Source organism: Argentina silus (assembly GCF_951799395.1).
Source record: "Argentina silus genome assembly, chromosome: X".
NCBI classification, from domain to species: Eukaryota; Metazoa; Chordata; class Actinopteri; order Argentiniformes; family Argentinidae; genus Argentina; species Argentina silus.
In genome coordinates, this window is record NC_139653.1 from 53,355,005 (window position 1) to 53,369,937 (window position 14,933).

At 46.6% G+C, this 14,933-nt stretch overlaps 1 protein-coding gene across 3 annotated transcripts in view; it reads left to right on the top strand.

Moving 5' to 3' along the window:
- The window catches only part of LOC310822961 (apoptosis-stimulating of p53 protein 2-like), a 43,561-nt gene that overhangs the window by 12,364 nt on the left and 16,264 nt on the right, over window positions 1–14,933 (top strand). For 2 of the 3 annotated variants that reach the window (XM_083695559.1, XM_083695560.1), the window contains 9 exons: window positions 102–215; window positions 1,835–1,905; window positions 4,763–4,864; window positions 6,574–6,748; window positions 7,442–7,623; window positions 9,278–9,442; window positions 9,829–9,867; window positions 12,906–12,953; window positions 13,605–13,809. In XM_083695559.1, coding sequence (XP_083551685.1) covers window positions 102–215; window positions 1,835–1,905; window positions 4,763–4,864; window positions 6,574–6,748; window positions 7,442–7,623; window positions 9,278–9,442; window positions 9,829–9,867; window positions 12,906–12,953; window positions 13,605–13,809 — 1,101 coding nt within the window. The remainder of the gene's footprint in view (window positions 1–101; window positions 216–1,834; window positions 1,906–4,762; window positions 4,865–6,573; window positions 6,749–7,441; window positions 7,624–9,277; window positions 9,443–9,828; window positions 9,868–12,905; window positions 12,954–13,604; window positions 13,810–14,933) is intronic. The other variant, XM_083695561.1, reaches the window with a different exon arrangement.

Genomic DNA, 14,933 nt, shown 5'->3' on the forward strand with positions numbered 1-14,933 from the left:
GTGTGTGTGTGTGTGTGTGTGTGTGTGTGTGTGTGTGTGTGTGTGTGTGTGTGTGTGTGTGTGTGTGTGTTAATCTGTATTGTGTGTGTGTTCCTCCTCAGAGCGACCAGTAGGCGAGGGGGAGAGGATGTTGGATGTTCTCCAGCGTTGGGGGCAGCACAGGGCAGAGGTGCGATTCTTCCTCCGTCATGATCGAGCTCCCAGCAGAGAGTCAGGTGAGCCTCCACACCCCACCCAGACCTGATGGAGAATAGAGGATGTACACACACACATACATATACACACACAGACATACATACATATACACACCACACACACACACATACATACACACACACATACATACATACATACACACACACATATATACACACACACATACATACACACACACACACACACATACATACACACACACATACATACATACACACACACACACACACACACACACACACACACACACACACACATCAGACGAACCCTTGTAATCAATTACCCAACAACCTAAATCAAGTTAATAGAAAACCCTCCCTCCCTCCCTCCCTCCCTCCCTCCCTCCAAGACACAGATTGGGAAACACAGGTCTCAAGACCCCCTTGATCCACGTATGAATTTCTGTTACAAGACCTAAAATCTCTAGACAAGCCTAATTTAGCATAACGGTAGCAGGGTGTCTCTGTGGAAGCTTGTCTAAGTCTCATCCCCGTAAGCCTTTTCTGTGTTCTCTGGAAAACAGAAACCAGTATTTTGGTTCCTCAGTCCCTCAGCCCCTTGTTGCATAACTGACGGCTAACCCTAAGCCTCTTATGCCCCTCACAGCTTGAGTCTGGCACATGGATTAGATGGCTGTTTTCCTTTCTAGCCGTTTTAGCCTTTTCTTGTTTTCCCACAGAATTAGCTTAGCTCGTAGGCCTACTTAATTCCCACCCTGTTAGCTTAGCATGCTCTTTTTTTCCCCTTTGATTTGAATGAAGTTAGCGAGCTTAGCTTTGTTCTTGCTTTATTCAATTTCCCCATAGGCTTTGTTATGTTAGCATGTTTTTTTCTTTCCCCCCATAGTCTTACCTGGCTTAGCTTGCACTGATTTTCTCTATAGAGTTTGCTTGTGTATGGTCTCCATAGCTTATTTGCAGACATGCACGTTCTTTGAAATAGGGTTTGCTTCTTCTCTGCATACAAAGCTTTCTAATATGTCTCCTAACAGCACGTTCATATTTTAGCTTGGCATGTTCTTCTCTGCCTTAGCATGGTCGTCTAGCCGTTGAATGTTTTCCAAAGCCGTTATGTAAGTTTAAAAGCTTGGTCACAGGCCAGGGATGAGATCAGGTCCACTGGCCCCCTAAGACCCCAACCTGTAGACCACACACACACACACACACACACACACACACACACTCTCAATGACCTGCTCCTCAGCCCATCTCGCGCACGGTAGCAAATCCTGAGATTATGACCAGTCTCGATACGACACTGATCTCTTTGTGTTCTCTGAGGGCCCGTCTGTGTTTGTGTAACCTCCATGTGACCCAAGCCCTCCAGCTGAAGGAGCCTTCAGATACGTGTGTGTGTGTGTGTTTTGAATATGTGTACATGTTTGAATATGTGTATGTGTTTGAGAGAGAGGTTTCTTTCAGTCTGATCAGCTTGCTGCGAAACACACTGTTTCAGTGTCTTTGCGTTCTCCAAACATCCAGTGGTTTTACCTGCAGTGTTTTAGTGGAGTTGGTGTCTGAGGGAAGGCTGTTCTACTCTTGTGTCAGCCTCTCTCTGAGGGAAGCCTTTCTCTGGCTGGGTACCTCAGGGAAGCCTCTCTGATGTGTTGCTTCCCCAGGTGTGTCCAGAGGCTCTGAGCCCAGGAGAAACGGTGTGAAGGGCCCTACGGACAGGAGGATGGAGAACGGGGTGAGCTCACGCACCTTTTTATGTTCTAACAGCATTTGTGTTTTTCACTGTGTGTGTGTGTGTGTGTATATATAAAAAAGAAACTAGAGATAAACTTCAGGGGAAATAGATAAACTAAAAATGTATAGATATATTTATAGAACACCTTTTTAAAACAATGTTACAAAGTGCTTTACAAACAGAATGCAAATATAAACAAAGATATAAGTAGAAACAATAAAACACAGACACATTAAAAACAATCAGAGCAGCATCAGAAACAAAAATAAAAGTAGAAAAACTGTAAAACACAGACACATTAAAAAAGAAAAATATACTAGTGCCTGGTGTAGATCACAGTGCTTGGTGTAGATCACAGTGCTTGGTGTAGATCACAGTGCTTGGTGTAGATCACAGTGCTTGGTGTAGGTGTCAGTGCTTGGTGTAGATCTCAGTGCTTGGTGTAGGTGTCAGTGCTTGGTGTAGGTGTCAGTGCTTGGTGTAGATCTCAGTGCTTGGTGTTGGTGTCAGTGCTTGGTGTAGATCTCAGTGCTTGGTGTAGGTGTCAGTGCTTGGTGTAGATCACAGTGCTTGGTGTAGGTGTCAGTGCTTGGTGTAGATCACAGTGCTTGGTGTAGATCACAGTGCTTGGTGTAGGTGTCAGTGCTTGGTGTAGGTGTCAGTGCTTGGTGTAGGTGTCAGTGCTTGGTGTAGGTGTCAGTGCTTGGTGTAGGTGTCAGTGCTTGGTGTAGATCTCAGTGCTTGGTGTAGGTGTCAGTGCTTGGTGTAGGTGTCAGTGCTTGGTGTAGATCTCAGTGCTTGGTGTAGGTGTCAGTGCTTGGTGTAGGTGTCAGTGCTTGGTGTAGATCTCAGTGCTTGGTGTAGATCAGTGCTTGGTGTAGATCTCAGTGCTTGGTGTAGATCACAGTGCTTGGTGTAGGTCTCAGTGCTTGGTGTAGATCAGTGCTTGGTGTAGATCTCAGTGCTTTGTGTAGATCACAGTGCTTGGTGTAGGTCTCAGTGCTTGGTGTAGGTCTCAGTGCTTGGTGTAGGTCTCAGTGCTTGGTGTAGGTCTCAGTGCTTGGTGTAGGTCTCAGTGCTTGGTGTAGGTCTCAGGGCTTGGTGTAGGTCTCAGTGCTTGGTGTAGGTCAGTGCTTGGTGTAGATCTCAGTGCTTGGTGTAGGTGTCAGTGCTTGGTGTAGGTCTCAGTGCTTGGTGTAGGTCAGTGCTTGGTGTTGATCTCAGTGCTTGGTGTAGATCAGTGCTTGGTGTAGATCACAGTGCTTGGTGTAGATCTCAGTGCTTGGTGTAGATCAGTGCTTGGTGTAGATCACAGTGCTTGGTGTAGATCTCAGTGCTTGGTGTAGGTGTCAGTGCTTGGTGTAGGTCTCAGTGCTTGGTGTAGGTCTCAGTGCTTGGTGTAGGTCAGTGCTTGGTGTAGATCAGTGCTTGGTGTAGATCTCAGTGCTTGGTGTAGGTGTCAGTGCTTGGTGTAGATCTCAGTGCTTGGTGTAGGTCTCAGTGCTTGGTGTAGGTCAGTGCTTGGTGTAGATCAGTGCTTGGTGTAGATCTCAGTGCTTGGTGTAGATCAGTGCTTGGTGTAGATCTCAGTGCTTGGTGTAGATCACAGTGCTTCGTGTAGGTCTCAGTGCTTGGTGTAGATCAGTGCTTGGTGTAGATCATCTTGTGTATCTGAGTCATGAAAAATAAAATTGTCAGATGCACTTTTTTTTTTCTTTCTCTGAGTTTTAAAGGACATGAACGATTTCAGTGTTGTTGTTTCTACTTGAACTCCTCCTGCACTCCTAACAGAACAGACATGTTATTGTGCTCCTCTCAACCGGTGAGAACAGCTACATCTTACACCAAAAACAGGATGAAGGAGAGCGAAGTCAAAAGAACAAGTTTGGTTACTCCTGTGTAACAAGACATGGAAATGTGTGCTGTTTACTCAGACTATGAGTCTGTTCTTTTAGTTTTTGCTTTAGGCCAGTGGTGCTTAAGTACAAAAGACTGCATATACTTAGGCGTGTGTAGACCGGACAGGCTGTGTGTGGACGTACTTTGTCCTATGTGTTGCTTAAGTAAGCGTGTGTGTGTGTGTGTGTGTGTGTGTTACAAACACCACTAGCTAGCCACCAGTTAACGCTCCACCCCTGTCCGGCTGCTTACCCACCCAGAGAAATACATCCGCCACTGCAACCTCAACCATACACCATTTCATCATCTCTACCTCAACCATACACCATTTCATCATCTCTACCTCAACCATACACCATTTCATCATCTCTACCTCAACTATACACCATTTCAACCATACACCATTTCATCATCTCTACCTCAACCATACACCATTTCAACTATACACCATTTCATCATCTCTACCTCAACCATACACCATTTCATCATCTCTACCTCAACTATACACCATTTTATCATCTCTACCTCAATCATACTCCATTTCATCATCTCTACCTCAATCATACTCCATTTCATCATCTCTACCTCAATCATACTCCATTTCATCAGCTCTGACGAGACCTCAATGCCCAAATACCCCACTACCCCAAGCAACCGGGACATAGTCTTTATAATTTTGTTGTGTTTTACTGTTTCTACTTATGTTTTTGTTTTTATTTGCTGTTTTATCTATTTGTAAAGCACATTGTAACATTGTTAGAACATAAAAAGGTGCTGTATAAATAAAGTTGATTTATTATTATTATTATTATTATTATTATTATTATTATTATTAGAGTCAGCCAGTACCAATAATTCAGATTCCTCCTCTCCCTCACAAATACCACTAAAACAAACTCCGCCGCGGCCCCCTCCATATTCACCCCCGAGCTGACTCTCTCTCTGTCCCCATCTCCAGGTGGCAACCCCCCGGATGGACATGACCCTGGCGGAACTGCAGGAGATGGCTGCCAGACAGCAGCAGCAGATAGATGCTCAGCAGAAACTCCTCGCCTCGAAGGTAACTGGGAGGTAGGGAGAGAAGGAGGGAGGTAGGGAGAGAAAGAGAGGGAGGGAGGTAGGTAGGGAGAGAAAGAGAGGGAGGGAGGTAGGTAGGTAGGTAGGTAGGGAGGGAGGGAGGGAGGGAGGTAGGGAGAGAAAGAGAGGGAGGGAGGTAGGGAGGTAGGTAGGGAGGTAGGGAGAGAAAGAGAGGGAGGGAGGTAGGGAGGGAGAGAGGGAGGTAGGGAGGGAGGGAGGTAAGTGGGTGGTGAGTTGTAAGAGAGGGATGGGGTGAGAGAGAGGGGGAGAATAAATAGGAAGAGTAGTTTAATGGAGGGAAAGAGACAAAAGGGAGATGATGGAAGAAGTGGAGGAACAAGAAAGAGTTAGGGAGAGGAAAAGGACTGTTTGTTGTAGATGGAGTGAAGAGCAAATGAATGGGAGACGAAGGGAAGGAGAGAAAAGGTAGAGAATGAGGAACAGAGAGAGTGTAAGAACAGGTTAATGAAGGAACAAGGATGTTCCTGCAGAATGAAGAGGCCATTAAGAGTTTTGGTTGTTCTACCTCGTCACATCAGTCAATGTTACTTCTCGTTCATCTCCATTCAGAAGCTAAGATAAGCTTAGCTACGGACTTTTCCAGTGCAGAAGACGAACAGTGAAATATTAAGTATAATATATATATATATAAATGACATATTAAATATAATTGAATGTGAAATAGTTCCATGTCTGATTGATTGATTGTATTTCCCCTGAAGTCTTCCACTGCTTCCTAAGACATCTTAAACCAAAGTTAAACCTCAGTTATATTCTGTTGATATAATTGAGACACATTTGAATTCTTAACCCACCAACTGCCAAATCATTCCAGAACTCTCACCACCCAGAGTGCCAAGTGTTCTATGTGGTGTTTACCTAGCAACAACACTCTGATTGGCTACATCATAATTTATGCATTTTTGGTGAATAAAGTCACCCGTGGCACTCTGGAATGTTGACAGTTTGGGCGACTTTATTCACCCTGAATGAGTTAATCTAAAGATTTATTTATCCAGGTTTTCCTGTTGAAGAGTTGTGTGTGTGTGTGTGTGTGTGTTCGTGCGCTCGTGCATGCATTATCTCTCTTTTCAGCCAGATAGTGAAAACACTGTTCTTTCCTGTCCTGTCATGTGTCGTATTCGGTCTCTCACACACCTCGGTCTCTCCTCACCTGTGTTCGCTGTCTGCTGCTCTGACGTAACAGTGTCTGTCAGTGGGTGCCAGAGGATATTACAACAGGCTTAGGAATGTAGTCTTGAGCAACTAGCTCGGAGGACAGCCAAGTAGACATCACATTACCACACACACACACACACACACTCTCTCTCTCTATTAATGGAGAGGGCATGATTGGCAGGTAACATACCGTAAAAGCAACAAAACAGATAAACAGACATATACAAATTGATATACAACTCAACAGCGGTTTCAAAGAGGCCTACGTTTGATTTGAAGCAGAAGTACAAAGGCAGTCAGGCAGTCAAACATGATGATGAATACATCCCTGTCCTCCCCTCCTCCCTCTCCCCTCCCCTCCTCGCCCTCCTCCCCTCCTCTCTCCTCCCCTCCTCCCTCTCCCTCTCTCCTCTCCTCCTCCCTCCCCCCTTCCTCTCCTCCCCTGCTCCCTCCCTCCTCCCTCTCCCCATGCTCCTCCTCCCCTCCTCCTCCTCCTCCTCCTCCTCTCCTCAGGAGCAGCGGCTGCGGTACCTGAAGCAGCAGGAGCAGCGGCAGCAGCAGCATGCGTCGGAGCAGGAGAAGCTGCAGCGTCTGCGGGAGAACGTGGAGAACCAGGAGATGAGGCTGAAGAAGGTCCGGGCCCTGAAGGGGCAGGTGGAGCAGAAACGCCTCAGCAACGGCAAGCTGGGTGAGGACACCAGGCCCGTATGCACAAGGGGTGTGCAGTATGTACAGGAAACGATTGATTGATTGATTGATCCGATCTCAACTGAGTTGAGATGGTAAACTCACTCCTCCAGTTCAAACACCCCCACCACCCACGCCGTCTAATTGCTACTGTAGCTTTTTGATAGCATAGCTGGTTAACATCGGGTATTTGAGGAGACGGTCACGTGTGTTGGCAGTTCAGAGGTCGTAGGTTCGAGCAAGTTGAATTCCGGGGCGTTTGGAACAACTTGGTGTCTGTTTCATGTGCAGTATGTACAGGAAACGATTGATTGATTGATTGATTTTGGGGGTATGCAAGATGGTGCAGGGACAGATTCTGAAGGAGATAAAACACGAAGACACTCGCTCACATCTGTATGGCTTGGCAAAGTAGTTTTTATTAGATTTTTTTAAGTTGTTTTTTTTGAGTGGGGCAGTCTCACTATTGTATATTTCCTTCTTTTATTGGATAGAGACAGTGGAGAGAGACAAGAAGTAAGGAGGAGAGGGCATGTCAGCAGGGCTTGGGCCGGGTTCCAACCCATGCTGACATGGGCATGTGTGTGCACTGTAGGCCGTGGTGCTGGACCACTGGACCACACTTGGCAAAGGAATTTTGTGTGTTTTCTAACCTCCGTCCCTGCGTATGGTGCATGTCTGTCGTCCTCTGTAGTGGAGGAGATCGAGCAGATGAACGGCCTGTTCCAGCAGAAGCAGAAGGAGCTGGTGGTGGCCGTCTCCAAGGTCGACGACCTCAGTCGTCAACTGGAGATGCTCAAGAACGGCAAGATGGACGCCTTCCACGACAACCAGAGCTCTGTGGCCGAGCTGGACCGCCTCTACAAGGAGCTGCAGGTGTGTGTGTGTGTGTGCGCGCGCGTGTGTGTGCGCAAGCACATGTGTGGTGTGTGTGTGCATGTGTGTTAGAGTTTTAAGTTTCAGCCTGAACCTGACAGGCTAGGCTTGGCCTAGGCCTGATTTTCTGACTGTCCCTCTGCTCTCTCTCCCTCTGCTCTCTCTCTCCCTCTCTCTCTCTCTCTCTCTCTCTCTCTGCTGCTCTCTCTCTCTCTCTCTCTCTCTCTCTCTGCTCTCTCTCTCTCTCTCTCTCTCTGCTCTCTCTCTCTCTCTCTCTCTCTGCTCTCTCTCTCTCTCTCTCTCTCTCTGCTCTCTCTCTCTCTCGCTCTCTCTCTCTCTCTCTGCTCTCTCTCTCTCTCTCTCTCTCTCTCTCTCCCTCTGCTCTCTCTCTCTCTCTCTCTCTCTCTCTCTGCTCTCTCTCTCTCTCTCTCTCTCTCTCTGCTCTCTATCTCTCTCTCTCTCTCCCTCTGCTCTAGTCAGTGAGAGATGCACAACAGCAGCACCTGTTCATAAATGTTTTTGTTCATGTAGGCTATATATATCCAAGAGAATATATATACCATACCATATATATATACAATACCATATATATATAGGTATATTATTTGCAATATTTGTATTTATGCAGATTTTATATATATATAAAATCTGCATGAATAATGCAAATAATATAGTTACCATGGCCCAAACCTGCTGAGCCATCTCAATTAGAACCAATAATTTCCCCCTGAGGGCCAGTTGTACTAACAACAAACAACAGGCCACTAAATAATTAACACACAATAACCAACATCATACATATTACATGAACAAGACTCTTGCGCATCATTAGGATAGGATCAACTTTAAAGCAGAATTTTACCCAGTAATCCAGTGGATCTGTTGTTTTCATTAGTCAATAGGACACATTCACAAAAAAATCGTGTTTTAAAACGATCTCTGAGTCAAGATATCTCGCTTTGAATGCCCTGATCAATCCTGATGTTCCAAATTTGATTCAATTCCTACAACTCCCAAGATTCCCCTCTCCCTCCCATGCAAGGTCCTTCTGTTGAACAGCACTAGAGCTAGCATCTGCTGCTCTCTGGGAATCTCTGGCGTAGTAGAGCAGGTCAGAGTAGAGCAGGTCAGAGTAGAGCAGGGTCAGAGTAGAGCAGGGTCAGAGCAGGTCAGAGTAGAGCAGGTCAGAGTAGAGCAGGGTCAGAGTAGAGCAGGTCAGAGTAGAGCAGGGTCAGAGTAGAGCAGGTCAGAGTAGAGCAGGGTCAGAGTAGAGCAGGGTCAGAGTAGAGCAGGGTCAGAGTAGAGCAGGGTCAGAGTAGAGCAGGGTCAGAGTAGAGCAGGGTCAGAGCAGGGTCGGAGTGCAAAAATAAATCTGATGTATTCTAACGCGGTATGAGACTTTTTTCGGAAGTAAACACAGACCTCACGTTTCGATAGCTATGATGCAGCTGCATGTGAAATGGTGATAGTTAAAGACCCTTTGCATCATGGACTGAAATACACATGAACATGGATGTCGGGTGAACATGTCGGGTGAACTTCCCCTTTAATGCCATGGGAACATTGGGTGTTGGAACATGACACTGAGATTATCCTCTCTACAACAGTGGTATTTGTAAAGAGTAATGGGCCCTCTCGTCTGTCCCACCTCCAGCTGAGGAATAAGCTGAACCATGAGCAGAACGCCAAACTCCAGCACCAGAGAGACAGCCTGAACAAACGCAACCTGGAGGTGGCGGCCATGGACAAGCGTGTGAGTGAACTCCGGGACCGCCTGTGGAAGAAGAAGGCCGCTCTGCAGCAGAAGGAAAATCTGCCGGTGAGTATACATGTGCTCTCTCTCTCACACACACACACACACACACACACACACACACACACACACACACACACACACACACGGTGTGAGCACATGCACACACACACACATGCACACACACACAGACATACACGCCACACACACACACACACACACATACTTGCACGCTCATAAGTGTTGACATTCACACACTTGATGTGTATTTGAAGCAAAAGAGAATTTGTAACAAGAATTTAACAAGGAAAAAAGTTCCTGTCCCAATTATTGGACAGGAATACAATCTACAAGCAAGGCTGTCTATAGAGAATCGTACCATAGCTGATGGCTCCCCCTAGTGGTGGGAGAGTATAAACACTCTGTACTGTATGTCTGTTTACCTCTAAAAGCCTCAGATCCCATGGCCCACAGAGTCGGCCCCGACCAAAGTAAGGCTCCTCAAATTCAGCCTCTCTGCACTGAATAACACGTTACCCTCTCACACCACGGAATCCGCCTCTTCTGATCTCATTTTTCCACACTGATTTTTTTCCACAGTTTACCCTCTTGATCTCTCTGTCTAAATCCCGGTTGCTGATGCTATGAATCATTGTTTTGATGTTACCACAGGGTTGATCGGGATCTCTGTTGACACTCCTACTCTCCCCTCCGTCGTCAGGGGAGTGTCGTTAGTCCCGTTTGGCAAAAACAACTTCTGGAGGGGTGGAAGAGAGCTCAGGCAGGCGGGCGGGCGGGCGGGCGGGCGGGCAGATACTATCTTGTCCTGCTGCTGTTTAAGAGCAGGAAACTGCAAACATACGCTCAGTTTTTAGTCTTTGAAAGAATGGGGTTCTTTTATTCCTGCAATAATTTTACATTTGTAGACATTTAGCAGAGACTCTTATCTTAACCGACTTAGTTGGTATAAAGAAAGTAAGTCAAGTGAACCATGAAAAGAACACACACTAACAAACTGTAGATCAGAGATTCAGTTATGTTTTTACACACACAAGGCCTAAATAGTTTAAATGTAGTGTTCGGTGAGTGCTGTCCTAGTCTGAGCCTTGAGATCCCTGCCTGACCAGAGAGAGAGGAACTCCGTACCCGAGTTGTTTTTGACTTCTATGGTCGACATGGGACCATGTAAACAAACATGATTTCGCTCTTTGAAAGATTTTGGGAGGAGATGAAGCTGCCAGACCCAATTTAGATGTGCTGAAACATGAGTCAGACGACGATGATGACTGATGATGACGATGATGAAGATGATAGGAAAAGGACAACTTTTAGGTTGTAAGGAAAGAGATACGTGCCCTGCTTAAATAATGGGACAGTGAAGCATTTTTTCTTCTTGTGGCTCTACACTCCAAAAGTTTGGATTTTAATTGCTATGAGGTTGAAGTAGAGATTCTCAGCTTTTATTTGTGTATTTGAGTACATATTGGTTTCATCATTCAGAAATTACAACACTTTTTATGCATAGTCCCTCTATTTTAGGGTATCCAAAAGTAATGGGACAATTGGCTTGACAGGTGTTTCTGGTAAGTCAGGTGTGTTCTGTCACTTCATTTGTGCAGGCATAAGACATCTGTCAATGTCTAGTACTGATTCTAGGCTTTGCGTTTGCCTTTGGAGTCTGCTACTGGCCTCTGTCGACATGAGGACCAAAGAGGCAGTTATTGCATGTGAAGGATTGTTGACCAAATACTAAACATGAGGGTTTAATTTGGACATTTGATGAATCTGTCCCCTCACTTTTGGGTACCCTGAAATAGGGGGACTATGTATATACTATGTATATAAAGTGTAATTTCTGAAACCAATATATACACACATACCATCAAATAAAAGCTGAGAATGTCTATTTTAACCTCATAGCACTGAGCCAACATAAGAAAAAATGCTTCACTGTCCCATTACTTACCCAGGGCACTGCCCCATGACTTACACAGGGCACTGTCCCATTACTTACCCAGGGCACTGCCCCATGACTTACCCAGGGCACTGCCCCATGACTTACACAGGACACTGTCCCATTACTTACACAGGGCACTGTCCCATGACTTACACAGGGCACTGCCCCATGACTTACACAGGACACTGTCCCATTACTTACACAGGGCACTGTCCCATTACTTACACAGGGCACTGTCCCATTACTTACACAGGACACTGTATTTGTCATGTAAGCACCCAGAGTGGTTGAGGTTATGGATGATTCGTACTCAGAGTCCTGTCAGTGAATTTCAGTTTTACTTTTATTGGATCTTAGCTACTTAGCGACGTATCTCCCAAATCTACTCTAGTTCAGGTGGACTTTTGACGTTGCTCAAACAGACTATCTTTGGTGGTTTGGTGTTCTCATTGATTTAGTCTCTGTTTTCCTTTAACCCTCTCTGTCGTGATTGTATCTTAATCAAACTAACCTCGTGTGGGGAGTTGTCCTTTCTGTGTACTAAACTAAGTGTTTTTGATGAACGCTGTGATGATGATGCCCTTCTGTACATATGATCCATATCATGTTTGCATATAGAATGCTATGAGAAAGTGCAAGATCGGTATTATTTTTGAATTGTAGATCAAGATATTAATATGCAAATAGTCTGCTTTGTAAGCTGGACGAAAAGTGTCTACTAGGCAAAACACTCTCCAGACTCTCCATTCAATATGAAATGCTATAGCTTACGAAATGAATCAGTCATAAACTTAATACACATCCCTTTCAATGCATTCGTAAGCTTTTATATAAATGAATACCACGCCCCTGAGGAGAGAATAGAAGGTTAATCCAATAAGCCCACTTCTCTCTTGATCCCTCATACTGTGGAGCACTGAGGAGGTAAAGGTGTGTGTGTGTGTGTGTCTGTATGTGTGTGTGTCTGTGTGTGAGTGTGTGTGTATGTATGTATGTGTGTGTCTGTCTGTATGTATATCTGTGTGTGTGTGTGTGTGTGTGTCTGTATGTGCGTGTCTGTGCCTGTGTGTGAGTGTGTGTGTATGTATGTGTGTGTGTGTGTGTGAGTGTGTGTCTGTATGTATGTATATGTGTGTGTATGTGCGTGTCTGTGTCTGTGTGTGTGTGTGTGTGTGTGTGTGTGCGCGCGTGTGTCTGTGCCTGTGTGTGAGTGTGTGTCTGTATGTATGTATGTATGTATGTGTGTGTGTGTGTGTCTGAATAGGCCCCTGTAAGGAGGTGATTTACCACTGCTCTGCTTGGAATCATAATGAGGCTTTTTCACACACACACAAAGACACACTACGTCTGCCCCACGCTCTCTGCCAAGAAACCAGCCAGTGTCCGGCTGACCTCACCCGGCAAGCATCTCCCACCGAGCCGAGAGAGCCGAGGTGCGCTGAGAGACGTCAGCCTAGGATCGCCTTTGTCACGTATGCCAGGAAGGGATGAAAGTGTAGTACAGTGTTCTTATCTGGGTTCTGTCTGGTTTATTCAACTGTTATTGCATTTCTCTGTTTTTGTTTTCTCAAGAATGGCTATCCGGGTAAAGAGAGGGCTTCAAAAGACACTCATCCCCAGGTAACTAATGACAAAGCTGGAAACCTGCGTGTGATGAAACTGTCTCTCTCTGATCTCCTCGGTGTGACTTGGCTGCTCAGCCCGAGGCAGAGAAATAGGATTTACTGTGTTCCCCCGTGGATTTACTGTGTTCCCCCGTGGATGTGATGTGTTCCCCCGTGGATGTGATGTGTTGGGTTGTGAGAAACACAGTTTCGCACGGCTGCAACTGTTTTGTTTATCCAAAAGGGAAACGTTGTTTTGGAGACGGGCTATGAGATATAGACCAAAACACTGTAGAAGATGCTGACCAACTCCAGTGTTTTAGAGAGAAGCTGACCAACTCCAGTGTTTAAAAGATGTTTAAAAGTTTTGCTTTATGTGTATGTATGTATGTGTGTGTGTTTAGGTTCTTTATTGTGGCGGTTTGTATTCGTCCATGATCTCAAACACTCAGTATGCTTAGAACAAGTGGTCGATGTCTCAAGCAGTAAAGCAGAGGGAGATGTTTGCGATGAAGTGTGTGTGTGCGCGCGTGCGCGTGTCTGTGTGTGTGCCTGTCTGCCATCCTCCAATTCCCTCTGGTGAGTTGTGAATGTCTGTGGTTATGTTGGTTATGTTTGTGTTTGTGTCTTCATGTCTAATTCTTCCCCCCTCCCTCCCCCTCTCTAGCTCCCCTCTGACAGCCAGGTGGGGCAGCAGCAGCAGCAGCAGCAGCAGCAGTTCGGCCCGTCCCGCGTGGCGGCAGTTGGTCCGTACATCCAGTCGTCCACCATGCCCCGCGGTCCTGTGAGGCACGAGCTGCTGGTCAAACCTGCCTACCCCGACGGCACCGCCACCCTGCCCCCCCACGACCCCCAGGGCAAGGCCAACACAGGTGAGAGACCAGCCCCACACCTGTATCTTTACCACCCCTCTCCTCCCCCTCACGACCCCCAGGGCAAGGCCAAACTGTACACCTGTGACTTTCACCTTTCACCTCTCCTGTCTGACCATGACCCCCAGGGCCGTCACAGGCCCTCTCCTCCTCCGCCCCTCTCCTCCTCCGCCCCTCTCAGGAGTTCCTCACCCCCCCTCAGCAGGAGCAAAGGATTCTGGGATACCCCCGTTGACACAGGCGGGGTCGGGGACTGGGTCAGATTGTGACGTGACTCTGACCTCAGAAGGTAGCTCCTGTAAGCCTTTGGGTGCTGTGGTGTGTCTTCTGCTGTACCTAAAGCACCTCTAACCACAGATACTCCACAGTCTTGATTGCTCAACCCCAGTCCTTACCTTAACTCATTTTGTAGCCAATCAGAGTGTTGTTGCTAGGTAAACACCACACAGAACACTCTGAACTCTGGGCGGTGAGTGTTCCGGAATTCTTTGGCAGCTGGTGAGTTAACCATTGGAGGTGCAAAGAGGCGTCTGGTCCTGTATCTGTGGTTAGGGGAAACCTCTGCTTATTCCACACAGGCCAGCTGTATGCTCTCTCAGCAGCCTCTGAGGCTGTTATTGCAGTGCTGCAACAATGGTGTTGACTTGTTTTTGTAGTGTGGTGCCCTCCTGTGGATGATATAGCTTCTCCTCATACCTGGACCTTTTTCTTTTATAGTGTGTGTGTGCGTGTGCATACGTGTGTGTGTGTGTGTGTGTGTGTGTGTGTGTGTGTCCTCCCTGCAGTGAGTGACTCTGTCCACCGGAGGGGGTCAGGGTTCATGTAGACATGGAGACAGGACCCCGGTCTGACACTCGGTCTTCTCCTGAGAGAGGAGGAGAAATCTTGTGGGATCTCTAACTCAGAGTGAAGAAGCACTAATAAGCATTAGTGAGAGTCCATCACGTCACATGTGTGTGCGTGGGTCTCTCCCCCCTGTAGTGAGTGACTCTGTCCACCGGAGGGGGTCAGGGTTCATGTTGACACTGGTTTGGGGAAGGTATCTCTCCCCATACAGGCTGTTATAGAGAGGGTCCTGTATGTAACAGAGGGAAGCACCGTTATAGTACAGACAGCAGGCCCCA